This window comes from Papaver somniferum, chromosome 6 (assembly GCF_003573695.1).
Source record: "Papaver somniferum cultivar HN1 chromosome 6, ASM357369v1, whole genome shotgun sequence".
Classification (NCBI taxonomy): Eukaryota; Viridiplantae; Streptophyta; class Magnoliopsida; order Ranunculales; family Papaveraceae; genus Papaver; species Papaver somniferum.
In genome coordinates this window covers 116,536,292-116,550,376 of record NC_039363.1, presented here as the reverse complement: position 1 = coordinate 116,550,376, position 14,085 = coordinate 116,536,292, and the positions used below count along the sequence as shown (strand labels likewise).

Sequence of the window (14,085 nt, the reverse complement as noted above, 5' to 3'; positions counted from 1 at the left end):
ATCCTTCAACTTTTGCATACCTTAATGAAAGCCTTCATGCGTTGATGAATAGAAACATTGTTTGAATAAATCCATCGCAGCACCATGGTCTCCCTTTTTCTTGTTGGTCTTACTACGGACATTATTCTTCAAATGCTGGTAACACCAACCATGATGGAAAGTTGGAAAAACATCACGAATTCCTTTTATCAAACCCTCATGGCGATCCGAAGTAATAGTTAGTACAAGAGGACCCAAGATAGTTTTTAGTTTCTCCAAAAACCAATGCCAATTCTCAATAGTTTCACCTGATACAATACCGTATGCCAGAGAAAATATTCCTACAGAAACAAAACAAACACAAAAAGAAAAAATCATATTAAACTGACTGAAACTGTTATTATACATAATGAAACCAATTTCATTTTCTAGTCTGACTTCACAAATTAAGGATGAAACTGGTTTCATCCAGTGATAATCTGACATAAAAAAAATTTCTGAATTTTTTTCAAATTTATAATCTGACATCAAAAATGAAATCTAAAAATATAAAACGTACCATTATTCGCATTCTTCCCGGTAGCCGCCATAAGACAACCCCTAAATTTTCCAGTTAGGAAAGTTGCATCCAAGGAAAATACCGGGCGACAATATTCGAAACTCGAGATGAAAGCATCGAAGTCTAAGAACAAACTCTTAAACTGGTCCCCTTCAATAACTAAATCAGCCCTACTACCTGTATCGTGTTTCTTCACGGCTTCACACCACCAAACCAAGTCGGCGTATGATTTAGTGTCCTCGCCATACAATTCCTTCAAACATAATTCTTTACCGGCATGCGCCTGATCGTAGCTCAATTCTAACCCATAATCACTTTTGAACTCTCTAATAATATCCCTGACTTTCTTGTTTGGATTGTTTGATCTGGTCAAATATCAAGCTCTTGACAAGTTCGCGCTTAACCGGATCAGCCTTTGTTCCGTCACTATAACCAGCACAACATGTATGTTCCCCGTTATAGGTCTTGAGGAACAAATGACCCTTCACATTGGAAGTCTTCGGAGCTGCATGGAACATCCAGTCGCAAGTAAATTGCTCCTTGTAAAAACACTCCACCGCATACCGTTCTGGATTGCTCTTGACGACTCTGACCTTGTGACCAAAAAAATGGTTATATTTCTCAACAACAAGACGAGCTTCATCTCGTCCTCCATAAAAATCTTGACCAACACCCTTTATAATAAACTCCCATTCAGACGCCTTGCAAGATCTTTTAATTTCCAACTTTCCATTGAATGCACGTTCTTGAGACATGGGGATATCTTGAGACGAAGCAACCTCTTGAGAGGAAGTAATAGGTGACTGATCTGAGATATTGCCTTTACCTAAAAGCAACTCCGTCATTGTAGGTGTACGAGTAACTTTACCGCTGCTCGGAAGATGACGAGGAATAACCAACTGATCTCTGCTAGGGTCTGGTGCTAAACGAAACTCGCTTATTATACTGCTGCTCGGAAGATGACGAGGAATAACCAACTGATCTCTGCTAGGGTCTGGTGCTAAACAAAACTCGCTCACAGTAGGTTCACGAACAAAATCAGGAGCACGAAGAGGAACACGTTCAAATAAACGAAGCTCCAAGAAAGACAACTCCTTAACAATACACAATGATAAGAAAGACCGGAGCTTCACATCACTGCCAACAACATTGCTTCTCCCCTCATAGTCAAATACAAACTGAATTGAGTCCGATGAAAAGTTATTCCAATAAGCACAAGCATGCGACTTAAACTCATCAACTGTTGACTTTACATTAACATGGTATGGACATGCATCGGTACCCCGGATAACCAAACAGAGAAAATGACGATCCATCTAGAAGGAATATATATACAACAATTGTGAATCTGGCTGTATTCAATGGATAAAAAACAAAGACAAACAGGTTGACTAAAAATAAATGATGAAGCTAGTTTCATCCTTCTTTAAAAGCTGGAAAATAAATCAACTAGCCTAGCCTTCACCATCAGGTGCATTTACTCATACTCATCATACCAAATGGAGACATCTACAAGGAATATCTAAATTGTCAGACAACAAACACACAATTAACAGGTGAGGAGGACCAACTAAAACCAAAATTGGTTTGCATCTGTGTACCATCAAAGTACCCTTTGGGCACAATGTACCACCAAAGAAGCTGTCATAAGTTACTATGTACTTCTACAACTACCTTCAGATTAGTGCAGAAGGAACCAATCAAGTGACCTTCTACAAGTACTGCTCTAAACAGTTCTGTATAGTACCGGTATAATACTTTCTCCTTCAGCAGGGTTGTTCTTGACAGCTTAATAGAAAAGTTCTATTTCCCTTAAACCTATAACACTCAACCAAGTTATCATGATTGCATAACTTACCCGTATAACAATGGAGTAAAAAGAAAGATAACAAAAAAAAAAGAGACCCTCTGCAACTAAATAAAACCATAAATCATGAACCTAACTTTGATCTCCTCTAGGACTCCAATGCAAAATCTTATTATATAAATCTAGCTAGATTCAATTTCTTCTTCTACTAGACTACTAAGCAATATCAAGAACACCTTCATCATCAGTAAATACCCCCAAACAACAAGAACCCCATCCAATCAATCAATCTAGAGTTCATCACCGATCTTGAAGTAACATAAGCATCAATAACTGCATGCATAATCAGTGGTTGTGTACAGGTATTTTTGATTCCAATTGCTCACAATAACATCTCTAGGTCTTTCAATAACATCTCGGTGGTTGTGTAATGTATAGGTGCTGAATCAGAATCCGAGAAAACATTTAAAAACGGAGAAATCCGAAACCCGAAATTGGTTTGCATCTGTGTATATTGCATTGAAAGTAAGATTACTAAACCCAAAATTGGTTATTAATAAAACCCTGGATAATCAAAATCAACAACTAAAATCAAAAATTAACAAAATCGACAGAGAAACTTCAATTGGACAAAAACCAAACCAGAATTATATCGATTGAAACTTCAAACTTACCGATTCGATGCTATTAGCTGATTTGAAAGTAGAGTATTCTAAACTTCGATTCAACAATCGTGGATCACCATGTATTGAGCTCACAAATCTGAAAGGGAAACAAAAATCGCTCTAAAGAAAAGTTTCGAATCTCTGATTCGAAAATCACTCAGAGCTTAGAAGGGACGAAGTTGTTTTGTTTCTTCAGGAAAAGAAGAATACTGTTTGAAAAGAGGGGTTTAAAAGGTCAGAGGGTATTTTAGGTAAAACATATTATTTTATTTTATTTTTCCTGGGTGAAATATCCAAATTGGCTATATAAACAGTATATTTCTGAATTTTGGCTATATAAACAGTATAAAAAGCTAGCAATCTATTTCACCCAGGAATTGTTTGTTTTGGTCTTTTTGACCAATTTTGTGGAGTGAAAATGCCTTCAGCTATTTAAAACTTAAACAAAAATCGTCCTTGTCTTGAATTCTAATTTACTACTCCCTCTGTTCCAAAATAATAAGCTGATTTCATGTGCAAGAAATGGAGGGAGAACCATTTTGATATATTCTATTAAAAGGAAAATTATTAGCCGGCACCAAAATTTATGCACCCAATGGACCATTGAAGGAAAAATAACAAAACTAGTCATAAAAACCCAAGATGACCAAACTTGTGGTACAAAAACTCCACTCAAATGTTGGGATTCATTAAAAATCCATCTTAAACTAAAGTGATACAAAAATCCCAAATTTCAAAATTGGTTTCATCAAATTTTACGATGAAAAACCAAAAATTGATTTCGTTAAATTCTATGAAGTTTCATCAAATTTTATGATGAAACCAAATTTTGGTTTCATCAAAATTTTGTTTTTTGGGGTTTTTGTGTTACTTTTATTTTGGCGAGTTTTTTATGGATGGATAGTGACACTTTTGGGGTTATAACTCGCTGACCGGCAGAATAATATGCATTTTCGTCGTCTAAATTAATCACAGGTAACACACGTTGCTGAGGCAGCAAATGAGTGAAGCATGCAGACTTGAAGTTATTATGGGCTCATTGATGGTAGCAACTCTAAAGTCGTGCTATATTATTGAAATTTCACAAACATCCCACCACGTTGCTGGGAATATAAAAGCTCAACTACTAACATCCTTGCATGACTCGGCCCATTGAAATATGCAATATACGTGACAAAGCACTAGTTAGCAATATAATACTTTCCAATAAATCATGTTATATTATCTATATAAAGGGGTTTGGGATCAGTTCTAAAAATAAGCCAAACATTCTCGTCTATACATACCTAAATTCTCTCTTCTTCCTCTTTAACGGTTTTCCCCATCTCCCACCATGGCACGGCTCTTGCCTTGCCTAGTCTATGCATTGGCTATATGCTTATTGGCCAATGTTGTAACGGCCGAGTATGAGCCATACACTCCAGAAAAAGAAACTCCAAAACCAATTGTGGATGCTACGGTTGAAGTAGCTTTACCAAAACCAGATTACAGCTATACTTCCCCACCCCATCCTTATGAAGAAGTGGCTCCTAAAACTGCTTACTCATAGCCTCCACCCCCATCTTACGGAGCATCTAAGGAAGTAAACTCATCAACTCCTCCTCCAACTTACGTAACTCCAAAAGTCTACCCATCACCATCAGCACCGGCATACGAAGTTCCAAAAGATGTTTACTCATCACCCCCACCTCCATCTTATGTATCTCCAAAAGTCTACCCATCACCACCACCACCAACATACGAAGCTTCTGAAGATGTATACTCATCACCCCCTCCTCCAGCTTATGTAGCTCCAAAAGTTTACCCATCACCATCACCACCACCATCATACGTAGCTCCTAAAGAAATTTACTCATCACCTCCACCTCCAACTTATGTAGCTCCAAAATATGTCTACTCATCACCACCATCACCAATTTATGTCGCTACCAAAGTATACCCATCACCATCTCCTCCAAAATATGTTTACTCATCACCACCACCACCAACTTACGTCGCTCCCAAAGTTTATCCATCACCGTCGTCTCCTAAATATGTATACTCATCACCCCTACCACGAGCTCACGTCGCACCCAAAGTCTACCCATCACCATCACCTCCTAAATACGTGTACTCATCACCACCACCACCATCTTACATATCTCCAAAATATACGTACTCATCACCACCACCACCAGCTTATGTTGCCCCAAAAGTTTACCCATCACCTCCTAAATATGTTTACTCATCACCACCACCACCAGATTACGTCGCTTCCAAAGTATACCCATCACTATCACCTCCTAAATATGTATATTCATCACCCCCACCACCAGCTTACGTAGCTCCTAAACATGTTTACTCATCACCACCAGATTACGTCGCTCCAAAGGTACAACCATCACCATCACCTCCTAAATATGTTTACTCATCACCACCACCACCATCTTACGAAGCACCAAAATATGTTTACTCATCACCACCACCACCAACTTACGTCGCTCCAAAGGTATACCCATCACCATCACCTCCTAAATACGTCTACTCATCACCCCAACCACCAACTTATGTCGTACCCAAAGTATATGCATCACCATTACCTCCTAAGTATGTTTATTCATCACCTCCACCACCATCTTACGTAGCTCCTAAATATACATACTCATCACCCCCACCATCAGCTTACGTAGCTCCTAAGTATACATACTCATCACCACCACCATCAGCTTATGTCGCCCAAAAAGTTTACCCATCGCCATCACCTCCTAAATATGTTTACTCATCACCACCACTTCCATCTTACGTCGCACCAAAAGTTTACCCATCACCATCACCTCCCAAATATGTTTACTCATCACCCCTACCACCAGACTACGTTGCTCCTAAATATGTCTATTCATCACCACCACCACGAGCCTACGTTGCTCCCAAAGTCTACCCATCACCATCCCCTCTTAAATATGTTTACTCATCACCACCACCACCAGCTTACGTTGCTCCCAAAGTCTATCCATCACCGCCATCTCCCAAATATGTTTACTTATCACCCCCACCACCAGCTTACGTAGCTCCTAAATATGTATACTCATCACCATCACCACCACCACCAGCTTACGTCGCTCTTACTTATACATATTCATCACCACCTCCACCATCTTATGTCGCCCCAAAGGTTTACCCATCACCACCACCTCCTAAATATGTTTACTCTTCACCACCACCACCATCTTACGTCGCTCCCAAAATCTACCCATCACCATCACCTCCTAAATATGTATATTTATCACCCCCACCACCAACATACGTAGCTCCTAAATATGTTTATTCATCACCACCACCACCAGCTTACGTCGCTCCAAAGGTATACTCATCACCATCACCTCCAAAATACGTGTACTCATCACCACCACCACCATCTTACGTCGCTCCAAAGATATACCCATCACCATCACCTCCTAAATACGTGTACTCATCACCACCACCACCAGCTTATGTCACCTCAAAAGTTTACCCATCACCATCACCTCCTAAATATGTTTACTCATCACCACCACCACCAGCTTACGTCGCTCCCAAAGTCTACCCATCACCATCACCTCCTAAATATGTCTATTCATCACCCCCACCACCATCTTACGTAGATACTAAATATGTTTACTCATCACCACCACCACCATCTTACGTCGCTCCAAAGGTATACCCATCACCATCACCTCCTAAATACGTGTACTCATCACCACCACCACCAGCTTACGTCGCTCCAAAGGTATACCCATCACCATCACCTCCTAAATACGTGTACTCATCACCCCCACCACCAGCTTACCTCGCTCCAAAGGTATAACCCATCACCTCCTAAATACGTCTACTCATCACCCCCCACCAGCTTACGTCGCTCCAAAGGTTTACCCATCGCCATCACCTCCTAAATATGTTTACTCATCATCCCCACCACCAGCATACGTTGCTCCCAAGGTTTACCCAACACCATCCCCTCCTAAATATGTTTACTCATCACCACCACCACCATCTTACGTCGCTCCCAAAGTCTATCCATCACCATCTCCTCCCAAATATGTTTACTCATCACCCCCACCACCAGCTTACGTAGCTCCTAAATATGTGTACTCATCACCACCACCACCTTCTTACGTCGCTCCCAAAGTTTACCCATCACCTTCTAAATATGTCTACTCATCACCACCACCACCAGCTTACGTCGCTCCCAAAGTTTACCCATCACCTCCTAAGTATGTCTACTCATCACCCCCACCACCAGCTTATGTCGCCCCCAAAGTTTACCCATCACCATCGCCTCCTAAATATGTCTACTCATCACCCCCACCACCATCTTACGTCGCTCACAAAGTTTATCCATCACCATCACCTCCTAAATATGTGTACTCATCACCCCCACCACCAGCTTACGTAGCTCCTAAATATGTTTACTCATCCCCACCACCACCATCATACGTCGCCCCTAAGTATGCTTACTCGTCCCCACTACTACCATCATACTACTACCTATCTCCCCCTCCACCTTCACCTAAGGTTGCACCTAAATATGTATACTCATCCCCACCACCACCAGCATATGTTGCCCCTAAATATACTTACTCATCTCCACCACCACCGGCCTATGTTACGCCTAAATACACTTACTCATCTCCTCCACCACCAACATATGTTGCCCCTAAATATGTTTACCCATCTCCACCGTCACCAACAGAAACACCTGCATATTATTAGAAATCCGTAACTCCGCTATTCATTCCCACCTGTTTTGTACTCCTTAAAATCCAGGTCCAATTCGCTGTACCAGCATTGGTTCTTCCTCAATTTGTTTATTTTGAAAATCCATAGCCTCCAAGGTTACTTATTGGTACCACAATTAGAATCAGTGTTCTTTGAGCTTTATTCTACACAGAGGGTTGAATTGCAGAGGAGTTCAACGAAATGATCCCTTGCGCCCTTCTGGTAACGTACCGTGCAAAACAAACCAACATCTTCCTTTGTTGAGTGCTTCATTATTTATTTGTTTTTTATTTTACTTTTTTTTATGACTATTACCTTTCTATTTTGGTGGTTATTATTTCTTTTAAATATCTTGGAAGATCCATGTATTTAATTTGCAATAAAGATGTTTAATTATTTTATATGCTTGTTTGAGCAATTTTATTTTACTTTTGGACACACCTTAGACCGGTGTTTTAAACCTAATAACCTCATTAAAAATTTGAAACACAATTTAGAAACTGCAATTACTAATGAGAATGATCTACCCTTAAACAAAGTCAGCATGCATTAAAGAACCCATAGTCTGGTTTAAGTGAACGTAAATAAGTGATATTTAAGAGCTAAGAAGTTACAAAGCATGGTAATATATTTTTCATTCCAAGTGCTATTAGTTTCTGATCCATAGGCTTAATCGTGTATAACACTGAAATCTGAGTAGACAAAAACGTGCAAATAATCCTTAGTAGAGAAAATAAAAGAGGCATTGTTATTCATCCCTGTAAAACTAGTATCTTGACTCATGATACTTCTTGATTATCATAACATCTAAACTTGTAGTAGGTAAGTGTATGTCATTTGTAAGTTTTGGACGATAATATCCTAATCAGTATAGAGCAATTTTTTTGTTGTATGTGTTAGAGCACTGCTCAGTCGAAATCGCAAGCGTTGCTATCTCAAGCTTGTTTGTCAAGTTTAGTTGTCAAAACTATAGGTCTTGATTTCTAGCCTCTTTATAGTTATGTCTCGGATTAGGATAGAATGTGTAGTTGAGCTTTAGACTTTCATGGTATTCATCGATTGAAGACGAATATTTACTAAGAGGAGCTTGGAGAAACTTCATCAACAAAAGGTACGTGGACACCAAGGAATTTCCAAAACCGAAAAAATTCTCAAGATATTCATTAAAGTACAAATTCGGTTTTCATAATTCCTGGAAATGCTCTGTCCAAAAATAATGATCGAAATCTCTCAGAAAAACTATAATTAGTAAATGCACATTACTAATTCTTATTTCTCTGCAAAATGAAATTAATAACCTTAATTAAAAGGCTCTTAACTTATTTATGTTTCGATCCTGGGATTCTCTTCCCTTAGATATTAAGGAATAACTTTGAACAATTAAAGAAATAAACATTCACATCACGTGTTCAAAGTATGTCGACATCCTTACTTTGTAAGTTCTCTTTCACACTTACAACCTTGAAACCGATTTTCCACACTTTCAAAAAAGTTTAGAATTGGTTTATCTGACTTTCAAGAACTATGCGATTGATCAAATAACATTCAATCACGATCATGGGTTTAACGGTTCTACCAAAACAAGTTTCGGTTCTACCTTCCATGTGAGTACTGTGCATAGTCACACTAGATTTCCAAAATTCGGTTGACTAGGTACTAGGATCGGTTACCCACATGGCCACATATATATGGTATCTAACTTATATGTGTTGCACATGTCCATAGGATCGGTTCCCCTTTGCCTAAATACGTGTTGCACATGTTTATAGGCTCGGTTCCCCTTTCTGCTATAAGCCTTGCTGCACCTCATACAAGGATCGGTTCCCCTTTATGATGTAATGCACCTCTTACTAGGATCGGTTCCCCTTTCCCATATTTGGTCAGACATAAAATCACAAACCCGATCATACCATCTCAGGTGATTATTTAAGATCGGTTTCACTAATAAAAGTCATACCAATACATAAGTCAGGCCTTTGTGAATAGTTCTACCAAGAACACAACAAGTCGTAAACGGTTATACTCAATCACACATATTGGTTGTTCATAAGATATGCAATGAATAACAAAACCAATAACGCCTGGCGATTTCCTTTTCAATTCACAAACAAGTTTATGAACTTACTTCCTTAGAACACATGTAAAACATTGTTCCCTAGGATGAAATCCTCACCTTATACCCATACATAATCATTCAAATGATTATTGCGATGTCTTATCTTCAAAGTTTAATGGTTAAGCAATAAACCTCGTATTGTATTCCTTAATACTATGTCTATCTAGAGTTCAAATATGCTTCGAAGTTTTGTTTTCAATATGCACGACTTGAAAGATACGTTAGGGAATGAAACAGTTCAAGTCAAATATCACTAACCTCAAGTGGAAAGATGATTGTCGTCGTTGTATGCTTCTTCACATCTTCAAGTCTTCGCAATACTTGTAATGTCCTATTATCCTAATACTTTGAAGCTAACCTATACGAAGTTGACTCTAGTACATAATCAAGCGACTCTTAACATGAGTTTTGATTCACTAAAATATGACAACCAAACTTGACATACCAACGCTTGGTGGGTTCAACCGAGAAATGCTCTAAAAATCTCCCGCTTTGTAAATTTTAGTGACAAAACTCTTATATCATATGGATAAAAAAATTACAAGAATTCATTACACATACGTTTGATTCCCGATTCAACAACACAGTAAACTGCTTACATTCAATCCTTGAAAATGCCGCTGTTGACATTATAATAACAAAGAAAATACCCCCCCTAAGGAAGATAGGTAGATATTAAATCCGCACGTCTTTGTTATACCAATTCATATGACATGTTACTCCCCCTTAGTCTGTGCTTTCACTCTTTCGTTTAGATAAAACGTTTAAGCACCAATGTTCTTTTCCTTAGCGATACCAATCAATATAAAATCAATGCCCGTATCACTTGTTTACTCCATATATTTCTCCCCCTTTTTGTCACAAAATGACAAAGAAACGAAAAAATAAAGGATAACACAAAAAGAATCTTACAAATCTCAAAATAGACTTGCAACCTGTAGAGTTAGGCACGAGGGTTCCACACATCATGTTCTGATAACCAATATCAAAACTGAAACTACAAGTAGTTTTATTTTGATATGTTACCAAGGAAACAATTGTCCGAAACAATTTTTCCAATTTAGTTTAGAAAAACAAAAATCAACTAAGCACCTTAGTCCCTTTGCTAAACCGATTGTTCTAAACCAACCGCTTAATTCGATAAGACCAAAATAAAGATAACTCTATTTTTCTCATCAGGTTCTAATTATCCATAAACTTAGACCTTTCAATTTTAAACAAGACAAGTACTAGGTTAGTTAACTAGCATTTCTTGTTAAGGTATTCGATTAGACTTGAATAACCGAAACCTCACTTCGATAAGTCTAACTAAGATCAGAATTAACTTAGTTTCTCTTATCCGGAATCGAATTGGACTAAACAACTCATCCCGTAATCCTATTATTTCGTTAATCCATAAATAATTCATACAAACCAACATAAATAAACTTGCATAATTATTCACCTCAACCGGAAGCAATTGAAACAACATAAGCATTAAAACACCGCAATTGTACCGAAATTTTGTAAGCCTAAACAATTGATACCACACAATAAAGCAAGATAACAATAGTTTTTCTTAACCGGAACCAATTGAATCACACACATCCACACACACATCATGGAATAAACATCAATTGAACCGAAATTTTGTTAAACAAAAGCAATAAATATATATGATATAAACTCAGGCTTTTCTTAAACAGGAAAACAAATTAACTAACAAGATTGTTACCTCAAATTTCGCATCCACTTCTCCAATATGATTGCATCTTCGTCCAGGGAGAATTGATATCGAAATATCATCATGTTGTCATCCTTATGCATAAACAAAATAATAACAACAACCAACCTTTACCAGAGAAAGGTTGAAAATCGGTTTTAACAATTGCAAGCAAAAGTTGAAAACCGTCGAAACACATATGCTTTTATGCTAAACCAAAATCGATTCAACATATTGTGACTTTTTCACATATTGTTTCTACCAGAACCCCTCATGATTCTTTAGTAAAGCCTACCAACATGGGCTAGAACTTAATCCCGCTAAATCAAAAAGTTACCCAAACCACAAGGGTTCACGACATATGAGATCGAATATTAAGGTAGTAAAACCGAAATCAAACATCCCATAAACATACATAGCAATAATATAAAAGCATTCAAGCACATGCTATGTAAACCGAAAACTATCATAAGAAAAATTATAAATCAAATAATTTTATTCATAATAGACTAATACAATCAATGAAACAAATCTAAAATTGATGTCTACTTTTTTAGATTAAGTAAAACAGCAAATAACATAATCTCTATTAACCTTCAGATAGGTGTTTTTCAGAGATCATATTCAATTTCCTCAAATTTTTCAGGATCTTCATCAACAACATCTCTACCGATATCTCGGATTCTGCACACAGTACCTTGGTTATGTTCACAGGCTAAAGCATTAACCTTTCAATTAATATTCTGAGCATACTCCCTATTACCGATTCCAAGCTTAATCAGTTTCCTTTGGTTACGTATAACAGTTCTTAGTAATGCTTCCTGTCTATGATGAGTTTCGATGGTACTGAGGAGGACTTGTCGTAGATTGATAATATCAACCTTAGCATCCAAACTGTTTTGGACAAGGAGATGAGTCACATCTTCCTTTTCATTATCGATATTTTCACAACCAGATTTCTTGAGGTATTATCAAGATGAACACTTTCCTTAGAAGTCATTCCACTTAAGGATTTCAGAAGTTGTGCTTGAGATCCGGTTTGAGAATACATCCTTTTGTATAAGTTCTCAGACACGTTGAGTACAAATACTTGAAGTACCTTTAACACATTCCAAACACATATATCAGCCTTAAATAAATAATTCTGACAGGATTTGAAAAGATTTTCGCATCTAATGTGTTACAGAAACACAATATTCTTCAAAGAGATTATCTCCAAAATCGGTATCAAGAGATACTTCAAAATAACCATTCAAATCCTCTTTACACAAGTTGTTATAAGACAACCTTTCTACACATAAGAATGATTAAAGTATACTTAAGGTAGATTGTGTATTCTCTCTATATTGAATAAGAGATGTTCGTAGGATTCTGATTTCCCAGGTATATGTGCTTCCTTATATCCGAATATTGGGTAACATAAGAATGCACATTCTAATGCGATTAAGCATTAGGATGAGGAACTTCCTCATCAAATACCTTTAAAGGAGATTCTTCCTCCTTTTTCTTAGGAGCATTATTGTGTCCCTTTTCTTGGGTTTTGATCCCATTCTCTTGGTTAGGAAAATTGCGAGATGCAATATCCTTAATTACATCTTGTGCCCAGGATGGTATGTTCTTTGAACTCGAACCCGTCTGATCTAGATCTGCCAGTTGGCAGTATGCTAATGTCCCCTGTTCAAGACATTCTATACGCCCTCTTAAGGTATCCATTCCTTGTTGGAATTCCTTTTCTAAACATTTGTTTAGATATACCTCTTGACATATTATAGTAAGAAGTTTCTCAATAAGGACCTTATTCCTTATATGTGAATGCTCCAGCGAATGATTAAGAATTTCACACTCTGTAGTCTGATGATGAACTTCCTTGCACAAGGCCAGTTTTTGTTCCATATAATCTTCCAGATTATTTTGAAGACTGAGTGTTTCTCGCTTTCCTTCACATATTCTTACATTTAGTTGAACAATAAGTTCTGTAACATCATCTAGACTGTCAATGATCTTTCCCTCTTCTGAATATTTTTCAACATGTTTGAAAAATCTTTCCAACATCTTTCGAAATTCAGAACTTGGGCAGACTAGTGAATCGAATCTCTTTTCAGAAGATTTTTCACTAGGGATTGGAGTAGAATCCAAAACATTTTTCTTGAGTTTCGAACTCATTCTTTTCTGATCAGTAACCTGACTCCCAATCAAGTCAATAGTCAAAGACTTTTTCTTTGATTTACGAAAATACTTTCGAGACCAATTTCCATTGGTTTTCCTTGAGATCTTATTCTTATTATCTTGGCATATGTTAACTGAATCACTCATTAGATTTATTCTTATAGGTTGGATCGTACAAAACACATATTGTTAGATCTTTTCGTGTTTTCCTGCTCTGATACCAATTGAAAAGGCGAGGGTACCCAAATATACCTCAAGCTAAAACTTTTCCTACCTATAAGTCCTTTCTCCGAAAGTGATTGTATATGGACTGAGTCGAGACAATACAACTAATCAGGTTAAAATTCGTGTGATCGT

General features: G+C 37.6%; 1 protein-coding gene across 1 annotated transcript; it reads left to right on the top strand.

Annotated features, from left to right (window-relative positions):
- The first annotated feature begins 4,343 nt into the window (after positions 1-4,343).
- On the top strand, positions 4,344-7,983 carry LOC113291353 (extensin-2-like). Its single transcript, XM_026540897.1, has 3 exons — positions 4,344-4,475; positions 4,560-6,827; positions 6,893-7,983. The coding sequence occupies exons 1-3, from the start codon at positions 4,344-4,346 to the stop codon at positions 7,736-7,738; spliced, it is 3,246 nt and encodes a 1,081-aa protein (XP_026396682.1). The 3' UTR covers positions 7,739-7,983.
- The last annotated feature ends 6,102 nt before the right edge of the window (positions 7,984-14,085 follow it).